Source organism: Megascapheus bottae, chromosome 1 (assembly GCF_031878675.1).
Source record: "Megascapheus bottae isolate mThoBot1 chromosome 1, mThoBot2.hap1, whole genome shotgun sequence".
Lineage (NCBI taxonomy): Eukaryota > Metazoa > Chordata > Mammalia > Rodentia > Geomyidae > Megascapheus > Megascapheus bottae.
The window spans coordinates 65,715,552-65,734,774 of NC_143509.1; the positions used below are offsets into that span (position 1 = coordinate 65,715,552).

Consider the following 19,223-nt stretch of genomic DNA (forward strand, 5'->3'; position numbering starts at 1 on the left):
AAATAAAGCAAAAGGAAACTGCTCTAGTTAGGTATCTGTCCTCCACTTAACAATGGGTTCTAGACTTGCTTCTTTACACTGCTACTAGTCTAGGGTTGGTGAATCTCTATGAACTCCCACCAATTACAAGCCCTGAAGGCACCATCAGTTGAAAGTTATATTCTAACTCTAAAACAGTCCAGACAAACCTATAATTTCAGCTTAAGCACTCGACAAAAAGTTTAAGAAAACTAATATCCACTTAATTTGTGATTTTTTGTGATTCGCCACCCAACAGGGTTAGTTGTAATAAAGTAAATGCAATCAAATCAAGTCTTCAGGAAAGTTTTAAATGAAGTAGTATTCTGAAGTTGGTGGGATTTTTTAAAATAATATCACTGCCACCATCAATTAATTGTTTGAAGTGAAGAGTTTCATTGTGATATTTCCATACATGAATTTCAGTAGACTCTGGTGATAATCACCCTATCTATCACTCTAATTCTCCTTCTCCCCATTCCTTTTTTTAAAACTTCCTTGCAAAGTGTTTGGAGCATGTGGGGGAAAGATCTGTGATACCACAAAAAGCTTCTAGTATGAGTGGGCCACTTAAGAAATAAGTGGACTTTTACTGATTAAATTGAGGGACTGGTGAAGACTTACACTGATTATTATCCTGGGAAAGAAAACTAGATCTCTTAACATCAGAAGAGCATAGTTACTACAAGTCAGTTATTTCTGACAAGAAAAGGGGCTTATGGGAAGAATTTTATGTTCTTATACAGGAAGGAAAGTAACAATATGTGATTTCATGTGACTAGAAAAGAAACTTATCTTTAATACAAATTTTTCTACATCATTTCCTTTCATCTTTTGCATCCAAGTCCTTAGAATATACATAAATTTTGGAGTTATCCTACAGAAGGAGATCATGTGAACAATCATTATTGATATTGCCCTGGGTCAGGTTATTAATAGATCCTAGAGCTTTGATGGAAAGCAAGAGTCCATGGTCATCTAAAATACATGGATAACTAAATATATATGGATGAACAAAATATATAACCATGATACTCTCAGAAAAGAATGGTAATGTCTGCTCAAATCTTTAGTGACAAAAGGAGAGGAAAACTAGTGAAATGCAAAGTCCACTTTTCCCATCTATTGTGTGACCTGGTATAAACATGAATAATTACAAATGAATTTTACAAACCATTTCTGTTTAAATCACAGAATTTCCAGAGAATTGTGAAAACAAGGGAATGGATGCTTTACATTACAGAAAATTCAGCTCTTCACAGTAAAACACAGTAAAGGAGAAAGTACCTGAATTGAACAGTCTTTGACTCAATATTTTAAGTAATGAGACTACAATTCCCATGTTGATATAGTACCTGTCTTTTTGAGATGGAGTCAACCTCTGCAACAGAGGAACTAGTTTAACTATAATTTCCCATTATCTAGTGATGTCTTTAGAAGTATTAAATGTTACTTACTACAGATCATCTATAAATTTTCAAGGATGCATAAACTGATTTTTTCAGCTTGCTTATTCTCACAAGGATATAAGCAAGACATGAATGAAACGAACTTCCTTTTCTATTCATGTGAAATCACAAATCGTTACTTAGGATAAATTATTATTTCCTGACTTTTTTAGAGGTACAAGGTGGTTAGTTCCCACTTTCCCAGGATCACAGTTGATTTTGGATTGCCCACAAGGGGAAAGGACTCAGTGATCAAGAGTCTATAAAAGGGAATATGTCTGTGCCAGGAAGTTCCCTTTTTAGAAGTTAACCAGCATCGTTGTGGCTTCAAATTGCTATCTTCAAGATCTTAGTCATCTGAGTTGCTAGGATTACAGGCATGAGCCACTAGCTCGGGCTTGAACCCTAGTATATGTACATGAGTCCTACCTCATTAACCTCTATGCCAGGTGGGAGCAGAAAGAAAGAAACCAATGGGTAGAGGTAGAGAGAATACCAGAGAACAGGATAATTTTTAGACAAGAGTATAAAATTAGTCTAAGAAAAGACAATGAAAGACAAACAGTACGCACAATATATCCCAAAGTATGGGGAAAGACAGTTGATTTAAATGTTACAAGTCAGGTGCAATCTCTCCTTAATTACAAAGAATGACTGCAGAAATGATTTTGCATTTTAAATCAGAGGAAGGATTCTAACAAGAAATTAATGGTTTAGCATGGAATAATATATACTGTTAGCAGGCATATTTTTAAGTTTCTAATAATCAGAAGTTATGCAATTTATGCTGTGGAAAAAGGAAGTCATAGGGAAGCAGTACTTAATTGGGTGGGGAGAGAGGAGGCAGAAAGAAAAACAACTGTTGCATTCCTGTTTGCTACTGACCCTCTTCAGTTGTTGTTGTAACTGTTCCCTCATGGACTCAGGACAATTGTCCAGCTGGGTCTTCTGCTCGGAGTAAAGCTCCTGAAGCCTCTCTAGTTTTTCCCTTTCAGCATCAAGCTTTACCTTCTCCTGAAGTTCAGAAATCAGAAAATAAAAGAATAGAAATTATCTTCACAGGCCAAGCAGTTGCGACTGAACATTTTCCAAAGGTAACAAAAACAAACACCAACTCTAGACCTCTGTGAAGGTACAAACATAGCTTGTTAGTGACTACAGTAAAGAGATACTAGTTGAAGTTAAGCCAAGGGGCCCAGATTCTTCATTCTTAAATCACAGTCCTTCACACTGGACATTGACTACCACCCGCCCTTCCTTCCTTCCTTCCCTCCTTCCTGCCACCATATTATAACAGAGGGGAGGCAACTGGAAGATTGGATATTGGTCAGTGGCCAACAAAGAACAAAAGAAACATCAACCACATTTCAAGCCACCTTGGGAAGAGTCATTTTGTCAGAGAACTGGACAAAGGAAAAGAACCAATTATTTATAGCATTCAAGTACTGTTATGGTCTGATTCACTCAAGGCATTGCCCACAATTTTTGGAAGTGATTTTGATTTGTTTAAACGTAAGAGATTCTCTAAGCCACTGGTTGATATCCTGGTCATCTGAAATAGCTCTTGTTATTTGCAAAGCTTCAGAGCTTAAGCAACTATAAAACATAATTCAAGGGAAGAACATCTTATTCAGGTGCTGAAACAGGTATTTAGTACAAATGCAAGACTGTTGAAGTAGCCAGGGAGGAGAGAATGAGGCAGCTCAGACACTCTAAGCTAAAACATTGGCTGGAAACAGAGATTACTTTACAATGAATGATAAAACAAAACAAAAAAACAAGTTATACACACACACACAAACAACAACAAAATAAAACCCCACCAGATAGACTATGAAATAAAGAACACAGAAACCAAAAAAGTTGAAGGAAGTTAGTACCAAATCCCTCTAATGTCTCATATGCTGAAGTGATGCTAGATGCTCTTCAGGAAAGCAAATGCTTCATACATACAGTGGTTATATGGCTTTACGTGAGTCCTACCCCACTAATGAGCTCTGAACCAGGTGGGAAAGAAAGAGAGAAACCAATGGGTGGAAGTACAGAGAACACCAGAGAACAGGATAATTTTTAGACAAGAGTATAAAATCAGTCTAAGTCTTAAATTCAGAAACAAGGTTTCAATTCATTTAGCACTAGGCTTCTCAACTGGAAGTCCTTTTAGATGATGAGATTGTAGGGGAGCATGTGATACTTTCAGTCTAAAGCAAAGCATTTTATGCAGCAGTGAAATGGAATGACACTTAGTAAAACTTCCCTTAAGTCCAAACTGGTAAAAAAAAATATATATATATACCAACCTCTAAACATACCACACAGAAAAAAAAATTTTTAAAGAATGCAGTTGTTAAACAATCCTATTAAATCATCCCTACTGTAATTTCTGTATATCAATGGCCAAACTTTACTATATAAATATTTAGACTTGACAAAAAAATGTTATAGCTTAAATTGAAACTAAATGACATGGATGCCTATGCCAGTCCACTCTTTAAATTTAAATTTTAGATTTGAAGGGTATTCTAGAAACATATCTTTAGTTGTAGAAACACACGTTTCCTCAAAACAGTTAAAAGAAGATACCATAAACTTGAGAATCCTACTGTATTTATCAATCTAAAACAGCTTCTGGCAGAGTTTCTTTCCACTTTAGTAGTAAGTTTGGCCACTCATTATAACTAGTGAGCAGCTGGAGAGAGAAATGCAATGACTAGCAGAGAAAAAGATTCCAGAGGGTTAAGCCACAGCAACACCGAGTAAAGTGGCCAGCGAGACTTAGTCTTCACTTTCAGAATTCATATTTTCCCTTAAGAAAACCATCAGTATTCAATGCCCATTGATTTTCAACTAAGAAAATCGTATTTGAAGTTATCCAGTACACATAGCAATTTTTGTTGAGAGTTCTACCTCTAGATACTATATAACTAGACTTTACAACAGCTCTAGCTTCATACATTTAAAAAGCAAATAATGCTAGTCATCAGAATTAAGTATCACGTGAACAAAGCCTTAAAATGGAAAGTTATATTTAACAGAAAACATCAATGGAATAGTTACATAATATGGAAAACCACTGTCCTGAAACAAAGGTCTCACATCTGGAGAATCTGCCAGTCTATTGTGCTAGTGCTTTTTAATTTCTTTTTTTAAAAGAATCATTGCTTAGAAAAAGAACCCTAAAAATAAACAACAAATTCCAAATACCTTATGTTTGCATAATGTCTTCCTTCTGAAGCCCTCAAAGCGTTTCAGAATTCCATACAAGGGGGCAGTTAGAAGAATTATGCAAGCTGGCACCATTAGATCCTTCAGTGGCTTCACTGTGGTTTATCAGTAATGCTCTGACCACTACCTGAATCTCAGAGCTCAAACTCAGTGAGACCAAAGCTAGGGGAAAGGAAGTGAGAGAGGAAAGGATGAAAGGAGGCTTAGGAGCTGGTGGGCTCTGTCATAAATCAGAGAGGACCACAGGGATGATCACACTCCTCTGAGAGCCAGAAGTGGATTGTCTTTGAGCCAGCAAGAAATGAATACTCTTGTCTCCTACTCAAAGCTCAGGAAGCTTTCGAATGAAACTTAGCCAATGCCAGGCATATCATTGCAGCTCTAAGTATCATCTTCTACAATGAAGGTGAAACAGGTGGCATATTAGATGGAACTGTGGTTCAGGTGGTAGAGTGCTAACCTTGAGTGAAAATGCTAAGTGGCAGCTCCAAGGTCCTGAGGTCAAGTTCTAGTACTGGCACAATAATCAATTAATTAAGGCCTATAGGTTTTCTGTCTTCTTAGTTGTGTTTTTGAAGGAAAAACTGCAATTTAATTTGTCATACCTACTTGAACTCAATACTGCACAAAAAAATCTTGAATATTAACGAAAATATGAATACCATATATCAAAAAGTATCATTTACCATATATCAGAATGCAATATTCAGTAAGAACGTGGTTTAATGTTGGGTGCCAGTGGCTCATGCCTGTAATCCTAGCTACTCAGAAGGCTGAGATCTGATATTTTGGTTTCTAATCAACCATCAAAAGCCAGAAGCAGAACTATAGCTGTGGTAGAGTGCTAGCCTTGAGCACAAAGCCCAGGGAGAACACATGGGCCCTGCAGACACACACATGCGCAGACACACTCCCTCTCTCTCTCTCTCTCTCTCTCTCTCTCTCTCTCTCTCTCTCTCTCTCTCTCTCTCTCTCTCTCTTTCAGAAACTGGTTTAATTCTGAAAAAAAACCATCCTTACTTGTTAGCTTATAGAGCCACTAGTTTAATAAATTTGAATTTGAATTTGTGTTTTGGATAATAAAAGATCCTTTACTATAAGTAAGTAGGGGACATAACTACAATTAAAAACTTACTCTCTTAGCTGAATTCAAATGTACCTAAAGTTCTTGCATGTTTATTTGCTAATTCTGGCAACCCTATTAGGCCACTTATCAGTAAACTCTGGCTCAGGTTTGGAACTGATGCAGTAATGATGTTAAAATTTATCTTTAAGACACCATTTCTAGGGGTGGCCTGGCCCAAGTGGCTTCTTTCTAGTTCCTAAAGCTCATGGTGTTGTTTTGGAGTCAAGCATTTTCATGGGTTCATGGATTAGTCAATTTTTCAGACCCATAATCACTTATTTGATTTTTTTTTTAACTGGTGGAGATTGAACCCAGAGTCTCACACTTGCTGGGCAGGTACTGTTAACACTTGAGCTATACCAGTGGCTCTGCAATTCTTCTGCCAACAGCTTTATTGATACACAGAAACTGTATATTTAATGTATTCATTTTGACAATTTTAGACAACATGCATAGTTTATGATACTATTTAAAACCAGCAGAGTTTGAGATTTCAGAATCTTACAAATTTTATACAAATAGCACACTATTATACGGCATTTCCAATATCTTCTAATAAAAAATGCTGTGATTCCTGTAGCTATCCTTATAAATATTTAACTTTACCAAGGACATTTTCTTTTCCAAAGAAAGAAAAGGAAGGATTAAAGTCATATGTTAACAAAGAGTGACTATGGAGAACTTTATCTGTGTTTTTCCTTTAGTTCTGACATTTTAATGACACAATTAATGGGCCCTTAGTACATAATGACTTGGCAAATCAGAGCACTGAGGATTTATATACAATAATAATCTGTATGTGGAATCCTATAATTTAATCCCCAAATCCTACAAAGCAATTCAACTTCCTCAAGCCAGGCAGTTAGCTTTGTAATGTAAGAATGAGGCATGGGAAGGGCCAGGTCTGGCTGTGATCTGGCAAAAAGTCTATACTCAGGAGGCATTAACACTTTGCTGAAGAAGTCCTGCCAGATTCTCTCAAGGAAGGATGGGAAGGAAGTAACAGGTACTTTGGCAAGATAATAATGGAGAATATAATTCAACCATTTCATTAAAAATAATATGTGCTCGACGAAGAAAAGTGAGGAAACCAAGAAATTTTACATTTCAATCGGGACTGTGTTGTATGGAGAATGGTTTAGATTTTAGTTCCTAGTTAAGTAAGCATACCTATATCTGTGTGGAGGTTAGCATGCCTGAAACCTGTCACTATGTTTTTATGTGAAGGTACAAAATATTTTTTCTTGGAAGGATGATTTGAATTGTAAGACTACCATCTGGGTAGTAACAAAAGGACTCAAAGCTCAGATGTGCAGCCTTTCTTTCCTTAGCCATTATTATTTTTCTTTAATTTTAGTCCAACTGATGTGTGTGTGTGTGTGTGTGTGTGTGTGTGGCAGATGAGACACAGATAATCTAAAGTAGAGAATATTTGCGAAACTATGCCTAGCCTTGAATTATTTTTCTGTGGGGGAGGGGAGTGGTACTGGGATTTGAACTCAAACGAGTCAGTCATGTTTGCTAAGCAGCCTTTACCTCTTGAGCCACATCTCAAAACCTTTTTTTTCCTCTGGTTACTTTTGAAAGAGGACTCTCGTTTATTTTTGCCTAGGCTGGCTTGGATTGTGATCCTCCTATTTATTTATGCTTCTCACTGTAGCTAGGACGATGGTGTGGACTACCATGTGCAGATTTTTCTGTATAGTTTTTGCCTGGGCTGCCTGTGGACTGCAATCTTCCTGATCTCAACTTCCAGAGTCGCTAGCATTGTGACAGGTGTGAGTCACCAGTGCTCAAATGAAGTTTTAACATAATCAGAAACAGACCACAAAAAAAATCACAAATGTACCTACTGTCTCAGCTGTTGCTCAAATTATGCTTTTGCCTTGAAGTGGGGAGGGGATTAGAAGGAAAGGGAAGTCAGATCCATAACCAGGCCTTTGGCATAAGCCATAGTTCATAATGCTAACAGCCGCTACACTGTTTCCAAGGGAACAGCTCCTTCATCTTTCACTTGATGCTCTCTTTGCTTAGCACATAAATATCTGAGCTGGGTTAACATTTAGGTCTGATCCTCATATTTGTTCTGGGTTGATCTATGCTTTTAGAGGTTCTCTCTGTCATATGGTTACTGGATAAGAATACAATAGGCATCTGGCATGTAGCTCATATGGAGACAAACTTATTGATGCTCTTGGCCATAAGTCTCTAAGCTCAGTGAAAGGTCGGCTCAAGGAACACTTGCCGAAATGTTTGATGAACACATAGCAGCATAATTGTCTATATTTGACCTTGTATGTGTAATTATGCCCATAACTTTTATATACATATATACAAATATATATATATATATATATATATATATATTGCCAGTATGGGGACTTGGGCTCAAGGCCTGAGCACTGTCATTGGGCTTTTTCAAGGCTAGAGCTCTACCACTTGAGCCATGGTGCCACTTCTGGCTTTTTCTATGTATGTGGTACTGAGGAATTGAACCCGGGTCTTCATGTACGCTAGACAAGCACTCTACCACTAGGCCAAACTCGTGCCCCCCCCCATAACTTATATTATACATAGTAATAGGCATTAAATTAAAAAATCATGTGTAAGGTTACTTTATAAGAAATATGTAAAATAAAATACTTCATAAATCAGGTCAAAGAAATCCTAAGAAAACCAGTCTCAAGAGTAAAGAAAACAATGTCAATAATTTCACACCAAGATTTGAACTTCAAGGCAGGATTAAACATTTTTCCTATACTTCCTGACTTATCTGAAAACACACACACACACACACACACACACACACACACACACACACCCCAAAAACCTAGGGAAGGATTACAGGATGTACGAGCAATTTCTGAATCAGAACTTTCCCAAGAGGGATATCTGTTCAATTCAGTTATATCCGATCACAGCAACAGGTGGATGGAAAAAAAAAAAAAATGTGATCCAAAGGGGAAAAGGGCACTTCCTCCTTCTGTCTTATGCTTTGGCCTGATTGGCAGTGTGATTATACGTGCCAGCATGTACACTTGGGCAGTTCACCCCAGCTGTTCTGGAACTTGGCTCCCCATAGTTCTTTGGCAGGTGTTTGGCTCAGTGTTGCTCGTAAAGCCCAGACAAGCTGTTAGAATCCAAGGACAATATTCCCGCCCCTGGCAAGACTGTGGCACTTACTAGAGACTGCGGAAACAGTGGGTTGCAGGTGCCTTTCTTTGTTTTTACTAACCAGAGGGGGAAGTAAATAATAATCCAAAACCAATGGAAATTACAGAACATGATACATAAAAGGACAAAAAAACCCCATGAGATAGGACCTCACTTCAACTAAAAAGGGCTGGAAAGATACCAGGCACACCTATTCAAGCTCAAAATCCTAGCTAACTTGTAGGGTGGAGAGATTGGGGAAGCCACAATTTGAGGCCAGTCTGCGCATAAAAGTTTATGAGACTCCATCTCTAACAATGGATGGCAATGTATACGTTTCTTAGCTTTAGGGGAAGCTTGGTGTATACCTTCCCCAACTAGGGAAGTACTGGTCAGAGGATTGTCTCGAGGCTTACCCAGGCATCAAAATACCTCCCAAATAATCAAGACAATGGGCTGGAGATAGGACTCTTGGGTTATGGTTTCTGACTTGAAAGCATGAGGCCCTAAGTTCAATTCCCAGTACCACCAAAATGTAAGGAAAGGACAAGACAGGGAAGGAAAGGTCTGGGATCATCTTTCCAGAAATAACAGTGACCTGACCACTGACAGAGGAAAAGAAAGGCATGGAATATGGTGAAAAATATTCCAGGCAAGGGACACAGAGTCTACAAAGAACCTGAGGGATATGATGTGGGGAGGAGGATCGGTCTTAGACCAAATAAAAAGAAAGCCATGGTGACAGTGGAATGAATTATGATGACAGAGATGACTGCAAGACTATTGACTGATCACAGTAGGAACTCAACAATAAGGACTCTTAACTTCCCACGAACCAGTGTAAGACCAAAGTGGAGCTAGGGCTCCAAGTGGTAGAACACTAGCCACCAGTGAAATCAAGCCAGTCCTGGCATATGAGGGGAGAGGGGGGGGGGAGGGAGAGAGAGAGAGAGAGAGAGAGAGAGAGAGAGAGAGAGAGAGAGAGAGAGAGAGAGAGAGAGAAAGAAACTGGGTTGGAATCAGAGATAAATATCAGAGAGATAACAGCAAGAGAAGGAAAAATCAGAAGTGTGAGGGCACAGATGAAGGAGGGAAAGTGAGCCAAGAAAAAGAGTGGTCTTCTGTACTGAACAGGGCTCAAGAGTTTGATAATAAGATCACTGAAAAACAGCCAATGGGTTGGGAAGCACTGAGGACTTAAATCTTAAGAGAAGAAAACTGCCATGTACCAGTGGCTCGCCCCTGTAATCTTAGCTACTCAGGATGCTGAGACAGTTGGAAGTCAGCCCAGGCCAAGAGGGAAAAAATGTCCATTAAATATATAAATATTTACACAACTACGTAGACATAAAAACTATGACTCTATAGATATAATGTTTTTTTACATTGATTAATATGTATCTATGATATATAAACCCTTAGCCTAATTTTGATTATGTTCTAACAATTAAGAGCCTGTGATTGTATATAGAGATTCCTTTCTTGAATACTTGTTTGTTAAACACGTCATTTGAAATATGATGTAAAAATCAATGTTAAATAAATTCTTTAATAAAAAAAATGTCCATAACACTCTATCTCCAATAGTTAGTCTGCAAAAAGTCAGGCTGGAGATATGGCTCAAGTTGAGCACTTCCCATGAGCAAGAAAACTTGAGCAAAAGGCTTCAGGTTCAAAATCAGTACCAAAGCTTCAAGGTTCGAAATCAGTACAAATAAAAGTACAAAATCAGAAACAAATAAAAAATAATGACAGCTGCATACGCCAGTTCTACACTTCAGTTTCCCACAGTCCTCTTTCCTTGTATGGGCAAGCTAAGGGCAAGCCACCAAAGGGTTGGAGGCACTTCTTGGCTTGTTTCTGCCTACATTCTTAGAATTCTATTTCTACCTCCCATTTGGAGAACTTAACACAGCTCCTACTGGGAAGTCAGACTTAGAATTTGGTTCAACCTAGTACACTTTTTTTTTTAGAATCTGATACCAGTAACATGCACAAGTACAATTTAAACCCTGGTTTGGTTTTGTTTGCTTTGTTACATTACTGGTGTTTTGAACTCAGATACTCTATCATTTGAAGCCCAGATAAACAAGTATAGTTTGTAGGCTGTGTACAGAGAGCTGTGTACCATGAGTGAAGAAGATAGAAGGCTCACAGCAAACCTGATACCTCTCACTCATATTCTACAAGCTTTCCCATATAACAGCATACAATTACTACAACATGACTTACCTAGTACTTATTTAATAGTAAAATACTAATTAAATATTAAAACAAGACATCTGATGCCTCCAGCAAACCTTGCTGGCTGTTTTCAGTGAAAAGTGTGAGAAACATAAGTCATCTGATCCCCTGCACTGCAGATTTAGACAGCTGGTTCTTTCAGCTGGATGTTAGTTCTTGTAGAAACACCTACCCATGATGGAAATAGAGTCTCTGCTATTTCAAAGACCAGAATCAGAATGAACAAACCTAACGTTTAACACGAAAGAGTGTTTCACATCATTCTGACACATAGGCAACCAAGAAAAGAAACAGTACCACTTTTGATCTGACTTCCATTTGTGACCATGATCATTTTGAGTGCCTTCTTGTGTCACCAAGACCAAATGCTCTTGTTTTCAGCTTACAAACAAACAAGAGTCTAAAACAGTTAATTACACTCAGCAAAAATGCATTCCATACATGACCACTAAATCTTAAACATTTTCCTTTTTTCAAGCTTATAGATGGTGGACAGAAAAATATGTGTTAAATCTTGTTTGCTCTTTGCTTTCCTAGATCAACATTTTATTTTTACTCATAGGCTTAGTTCAGCTACAACTAAGTCATAATAGAAGAAGAATGTATAACATTTCCTGGGGGAGGGGCAGGGAATCTGATAGACAAATATATACCCTGAGTTCTACACTCTGCCAATATTTCTCTCTAATTTCTTTGGTAAATATCAAGTAACATTCCCCCGTTGCAGCCTGACTGTATAAGCAAGGTCTCTTTCAAGCTAATAGTCCCCTGCGGCTCTTAGTTTTCACTTGGCAGTATGAGGACACATTTTTCAAAGAGCAGAGCACTTGCATTGGAAACAATAACAAGGCAAGCCAGGTGAAATGAATGGTTCCTATTCACCTCTGTAATGAATAGAAAAACTAAAAGAAAATGGTAATCCTATGCAAATAAGCCTGAGCTAACACTATAGGCTAAAACTATAGTGATAAAGATATAGATATACAGATATCTATATCTCTATATCATCTATATCTGTATCTCTCTATAGGGTATTTATCTATCTATATATAAATAGATATAGATATATACTTGTACTATATCCATATATACATATAGATAGATATAAATGTCTATATCTCTAGATATAGATTCAATTATATATAAATATACTATATATATTATATATAAATCTAAAAAGCAGTGGAATCAGAAAAGCAGAAAGGCTGATTTTATAAAAAGCAACTCACTCATCTCTCATCTCAAGTAGTACAGGCTGCCAGATCACTTAGCATCAGCCACCCAGCACCTGACAGCATTTATACTGTGACAATTTACCATCTTATGACTTTTCCCGTGTGCTACTTTCTCAAAGAACATGACACACAAAACCTGGTAATTTCATTGAACACTTAAATCCAATCAACTAGAACCCACAGCTTTACCCATAAAAATAGCATTCAAATTTAATTTTCTTTTACCTTGGTCTTTTCGCCAACTATGTTCTTTTCCAGCTCTGCTATTTTCTGGTTTAGATTATCCAAAGTCTCCTTCTCCTTTTTAAGTTCCGATGTCTCAGATTTCTGTTCTCCAACTAAAAGAGCACATTCCATCTGCAACTAAGGACACACAAAACAAAGCTCAGAAACAGTTTACCTCCACAAACTTTTTCAATGGCCCACAATAGACATTCATACCTCACAGTTAAAATGCTCAAAAACTCATACAGAATTAGCCAGATTGTGGGGCACAGAGAATAGTCCAGAAAACACATGCGGTGCTCAGAAATCCCATAAAAGAAAGCTGGAGAGCCCAGAATGTATTTACTAAGAAAACTAGTGATCCTATCACTTAACCACCCTATGCTGTCTGGATTTCCTTAGATTCAGGCACAAGCCCAAACTGCCACCGGAGCAACTGTGCCTTGCTTGGTTCCTAGGGTCTGAGGAATGGAAGTTACCCCAGCCCTGTATGTATGCTCTGCATTCCTAGTAAAGCCAGCAGGAGGGGTGGCTACAGATACAGGGGAGCAGTCCCCTTGTCCCCGGCTACTAACTGGGCTTCTTGCAATATCTATTAGTAGAGAAATTCAAATTCCCACTATGAGCTCCCTTTTACTCCATGGTAATAACATGAAAATGGCAAGAAGTGAGGTTATATGTCAGGTGGAAGGGCACCAGTCTTGAGTGAAAAAGCTAAGCAAGAACTGAAGCCCCAGTATTGCAAGGGTACACACACACACACACACACACACACACACACACACACACACTACTATTATCTTCTATATAGTTACAGTCTCTCTGATCCCTGTTTGTTTCTTGTGTATGTGTGTGCTGGTCTTGGGGCTTGAACTCAGGGCCTCTGAGCAGTCCTAAGCTTTTGTGCTCCCCATTTGAGCAACAGCTCTACTTCCAACTGTCAATTGGAGATTGAGTCTCATAGACTTTCCTGCTTAGGCTGACTTTGAACTTTGGTTCTCAGATCTCAGTCTCCTGAGTAGTTAGGATTTTAGGTGTCAGCATTAACACCAGGCTTTGCAAATCTCAAGAAAGCTGGACTTATTTTTTTTTTTTTTGTCAGTCATGGGACTTGAACTCTGAGCCTGGGTGCTGTCCCTGAGCTCTTCAGCTAAGGGCTCTTGTCCTACCCCTGAGTCACAACTCTACTTCTCATTTTCTAGTGGTTAATTGAAGATAAGTCTCATGGTCTTTGATGCCTGGGATGGCTTTTGAACCATGATCCTTTAGATCTCAGCTGAGTAGCTAAGATTACAGGCATGAGCTACTGTGCTCTGCTGGATTTATATTTAATGGATGTATATATTGTCATACAGTGCCAACATGATATCTAATGTATAGTAAACATGCTTAGAAAATGCTCATTGGACTTGAACATGTACACCTAAATATAGAATATTTTAGCTAGCAGATCCTTCAACCAAAAAAACACAAAGTGCTCGTAGAAAAAATATAGTTTTATACAGAGTACTTTAAAGATGGCTTAATGTGTTTATCACATCTAATTTTAAGAAAGGAATGTAAAAGGAATATTTTTTAGTTTACACATGGTACTGATTGAGTAAATGTCTGTACTGACTACTTGGTATTCAGACTCCTCCCCAGACCTACGTCTTGGTGCACAGAAATAGTTTTACTATAAAGGAAGCAAAGGAGGGGAAGGCAAAAAGTGAACTTATACTTTATACCTCTCTGGAGGATTCATCCATCTGGTCATCTATGTCTTTGATTTTTTGTTCAAGCTCCTCGATGTTGTTTAGAATTACTATCTGGGCATCTTCCATGGCAGCCAACTCTTGAGTCCTCTGTTCTTCACTTATGCCTTCTGGAGTCTGTGATTAATAAACAGAGAAAAGGGTTATCCATGCTTTAGTGCTAGAATTTCCTAAGTTTTGACTTAGAAACTAGCTGTAGGCCTACTGTTTTAGTTTCTATGTCCATAGGGTTGCAAAAAGCACTCCTGTGATTGCTGCCTGTTTTGTTGGGATTCTGATGCCTTCTACCACTAGACTATGTCAATTGGGTTCTTGAGAGAGCTCCAACAAACCAATTTCACTTACAATTCATAGCTGTTTCTTTTTGTTGTTGTTGCTGTTGTTTTTGCACCTGGGGTTTGAACTCTGGGCCTGGGGCTCCTTTTTCTCAAGCTAGTGCTCTACCACAGTGCCATTACTGGCTTTTTTTTTTTTTTTTTTTTTTTGCGATTAACTGGAGATAAAAGTCTCACAGACTTTCCTGCTTGTGCTGGCTTCAAACCATGATCCTGAGATCTCAGACTCCCGAGTAGCTAGGCCACCAGTACCCGGCTACAATTTATATAGTTTTAAAGCTAAAAGGACTAAGAATATAAGAGGCCATGTAAAAGCTGATTTTGATGGGTCCATGAAGCAACTAAAAGCAGGATCCAGCTGGGGGGGCAACAAGGTCCCCAGGTCCCCCAGCATCTTGTATCTGTGTCCTATGATCTGAGTCTGTGTCTCCTGCAATTACTCTACAATCACCACAAGCTCCAGGAAAGACTGGACTCACTGATAAACATCGTATAACAAAAGGAAAACTGCTCTCCAAACTGGCAATGCCATCTCCTTTCTATCATCTGGGCAGCAGCCAGACACTTCAGAGCAAGTGTCAAGCCTCCAGAGACCAAGACTGAGCTAATGTCCACAGCTCAGCCACGGACTTAGGGCTGTTTTAATTGTGTACTTTTCTTACCCTCTTTCCCCAGCTCTCCCTACTTGACTTGAGGTTATTGTCTATACCTCTGAAGACAGCTTAGGAAGTTCTCAAGTTCTGTCTTCCCATGGTTGTCATGTAATAAAAAGTCCTTCTCTGCTTTTACCTTCTCTCTTTCCTTGGCCCATAGGGGTGAGTGGCTTAACCTAACATGAGACTCTTGGAGTTGGAGCCCCAAACCCCAAACTCAAAATCCAGTTTCAAGAGGTGAAGAGGAAGCTGAATGTAGAAACTGAAGTGTCAGAAAGTTCAGCGGGGAACTAGAATGACACAGGACATTTGCATCTTCTTTGGGCACCTCCCTGCTAGCTGCTCACTCCTGTCTACAGACGGCCTCATTCGTCTCCAGCCACACTGCTCAGCCTCACTGCTAGGGTTCCTGCAAAGGAACATTTGTGTTCAATGTGAACACAATATTGCTTTTAATGCAAGATGGAAAAATCAAGGGAAGCTCACTTTTGTGATGACGCCCACCCTAGCCAAAAAATAACCCCAAAAACCCAAAACGTGGTTTTTCATGTTTAGTGTTGGAATACTATTTACTGTCCTACCGAACTCCTTCCTGTTATCATGATTAAGATTCTAACCAAGCAAGGGGAGTTTATGACTGAAACCAGAATGCCGGCTTCTCTTGACTTCACGGAAAATCCACTCCTTAGTAGGGGATGAGAAAGTCAGCAAAAAAGTACGTAGTAGAGAATTTGTTCATAGTCTTCAACATGGGAGAAGAACCAAAATCACAACCCACATAGGACTTTCTGTTTTTAAAAAGAATATAAAGCCAGTGCCAGTGGCTCATGGCAATAATCCTGGCCACTCAGGAGACAGACCTGAGGATCATAGTTCTAAGCCAGGAGGGACAGGGGAAGGTGTTGAGACTGCTAATCTCCAATTAACTACCAAAAAAGTCAGAAGTGGAGCTGTGGCTCAAGTGGTAGTACACTAGTCTTCAGTGAAAAAGCTCAGGCACAGTGGCTCAGGGCCTGAGCTCACGCCCCAGGCAGACTAGCACCAAAAACAAAGGAAAAGGAAAAAGAGTAGTCAATTTCAGCTTACCTATTTTGGGCATTCCCTGGTGAGGACCAGGCTTTCTCGAAAACAAAAGATGACAATACAGATATATTCTTGGGCCAGGAGTTTGGCCTAGTGGTAGAGTGCTTGCCTAGCATGCATGAAGACCTGGGTTCGATTCCTTGGTACCACATACAGAGAAAAAAGTCAGAAGTGGTGCTGAGGCTCAAGTGGTAGAGCTCTATCTAGCCTTGAGAAAGAACAGGACTGGCAAAACAAAACAAAGCGGCCACCAGATATATTCTTTATTTAGTTTTTAGTTTATGAAAAAGAAGTAATCTTCTTCTGTGCTTGAAATCTGGGCTTTCCATCCTCCTTTAGCTTTTCCAATAAAGTCTGACACTCTACCCTTAAGCCACAGCTCCACTTCCAGCTTTTTGCTGGTTAACGGGAAGCAAGAGTCTCACCGAGTTTTTGGCCCAGGTTGATTTCAAACCTCAATCGTCAGATCTTAACCACCTGATTAGTTAGGATTATCAGCAAATCCACCAATGCATAGCTAAGAAGTTTGGGATTTTTTTTCTTCTTTTTGAAAGTAAATTATCAGACAATTTTACAATTAAAATCAGTAGCCCAGGTAAATAGCTAACTGAAAATAACCCACTAATGGTTAAAAAAAAGATATATATTCAGATCAAAGGAATTATTGAAATTCAGTTGATTAGATTTATTTAATCTGTTTACCAATCTTGGTAAGAATTTTAAGAATACCTACCATATTCTGTATCCCACTTTGTAGTTCCTTATAGAAATTAAACAAGTGCTAGTTGTTTGGTTAAGAACAAAGGTATGTAGGCCTCCCAAAGTCTGACATTTAGTTTTCTAATTGTCCTCTTAAATCCAATATATTATCAAGGAATAAAGCAAGTGCTAACCTTTTTACACAAACAATACAAGTCATTGTCTTAATACTCAGGGGTTCTCATTAGGCCACAAGGAATGCTTACAATCCTGAATGGCATTCCAAAATCACTGACCAGTAATCCTAGCAGGAAAGCTTCCCCAAAGCCAGCATCCTGTTGGGTCAACATTACATATTAAGTTTCTACTTCCAACATGGTCTAAAAATATCTCTCTCATTGTGGAAGTAAAGCATTAAGAAAGACGAAATGACTGAACAACCTGCACAACTGCCTGCTTTATAAATAAGCAGGGGGTAACAATAATAGTATTTGTATAACTCAAAAGCTTTTGGAAAGTTTAATAGGTTTAACATTCTGTGTATAGCAATAAATGTTATCTAGAAAATGTTTGAGATTTTTGTTCTCATTCTTACAAGATTGAAAATTTTCAAGAAGTATTCTATTGATTTTTTTTTTTTTTTTTTTGCCAGTCCTGGGGCTTGAACTCAGGGCCTGGACACTGTCCCTGAGCTTCTTTTGCTCAAGACTAGCACTTTACACACACACTCTACACAGTGCCACTTCTGACTTTTTCTGTGTACGTGGTACTGAGGAATTGAACCCAGAGCTTCCTGCATGCTACTCAAGCACTCTATCACTAAGCCACATTCCCAGACTAAGAGGTGTTCTAAAACTGAATGTTTTCTGATAAAAATAAGGTGAAAAACATAATTTCAACAACTTAGCCAAATTTAAAAAACAACAACAAAAAAACAAGGTGTGGTACTAATAAGTACCTTTTTTCTTTTGTGGGTTATGAAGGCTTGAACTCATGGCCTCGGCACTGTCCCTAAGCTCAAGGGACAGCATTCTACCACTTTGAAGCACAGCGCCACTTCTGGTTTTCTGGTGGTTAACTGGAGATAAGGGACTCACAGACTTTCTTGCTCAAGCTGGCTTTCAACTGTGATCCTCAGATCTCAGCCTCCTGAAGTAGCTAGGATTAAGTAAGCCACTAGTACCTGTCAAAATAACTTTACTTTTATAGTGACTGAGAAAGTAAAATTTTAAACGCACTGCCCCAAACATCATCATTGGAGGAAACTCTGTATTATTTCTTACAATTGCATATGAAACTACAATTACCTTAATTTTAAAGAAATCCAGTTTCTACAATAAAATTAAAAAATCCATAATGTTTTTCATTTAATTCCTCTGTGATTTCTTTTAAAAGTAATGGATCAAAACTCACTGATAGAGTGACATGTTTTAATGAGTATATTGTACATATACGTCTATCCTCAAATATGTCATTTTTAAGATAATTCCTTCCACGCAGGAAGGACAAGACTCTGTATCTGTTACCTTTGGAATCTCTTCTAGAAACCATCTTGTAAGCAGAAACAAATGTAGAGATTTTCACTATGCATGGAGCAATTCCTCAGAAAGATAAGTGGGGAACTAACTTTATATTGGCTTTTGCCCTACAGAGTAGTAGACAAATTCTCAAAGGCTGATCAAAATGAGAATAGTTCTAAGGCCATACACATCTTTATGTGTTGGGCAAAGTGAGTTCCAGTCTAGGCAAGTTCAGGTTTCCCAAATGTCATTTAAAGTTTTATGCAGTTATAGAAACTTTAAAGTGCTTTCACTTTCCTCTCATTTATCCATAAATTAAACAATAAATATTATACTTAGTTAAGAAAATAATCTAGTGGGCAGATAATTGAAAGAATACAATTTGCGAGCAAGGAGTTTGACCTAATGGTAGAGTGTTTGCTTCGCAGGCAGGAAGTCCCAGGTTCTACTCCTCGACAGACCACGTACATAGAAAAAGCTGGAAGTGGTGCTATGGCTCAAGTGG

General features: G+C 38.4%; 1 protein-coding gene across 8 annotated transcripts in view; it reads right to left on the minus strand.

Moving 5' to 3' along the window:
* Window positions 1-19,223, minus strand: part of Phldb2 (pleckstrin homology like domain family B member 2) — a 93,908-nt gene that overhangs the window by 34,280 nt on the left and 40,405 nt on the right. For 5 of the 8 annotated variants that reach the window (XM_090346799.1, XM_090346768.1, XM_090346752.1 and 2 more), the window contains exons 4-6: window positions 14,402-14,545; window positions 12,675-12,812; window positions 2,352-2,480 (exon numbers count right to left, since the gene is read on the minus strand). In XM_090346799.1, coding sequence (XP_090202925.1) covers window positions 2,352-2,480; window positions 12,675-12,812; window positions 14,402-14,545 — 411 coding nt within the window. The remainder of the gene's footprint in view (window positions 1-2,351; window positions 2,481-12,674; window positions 12,813-14,401; window positions 14,546-19,223) is intronic. The other 3 variants (XM_090346809.1, XM_090346759.1, XM_090346785.1) reach the window with 1 other exon arrangement.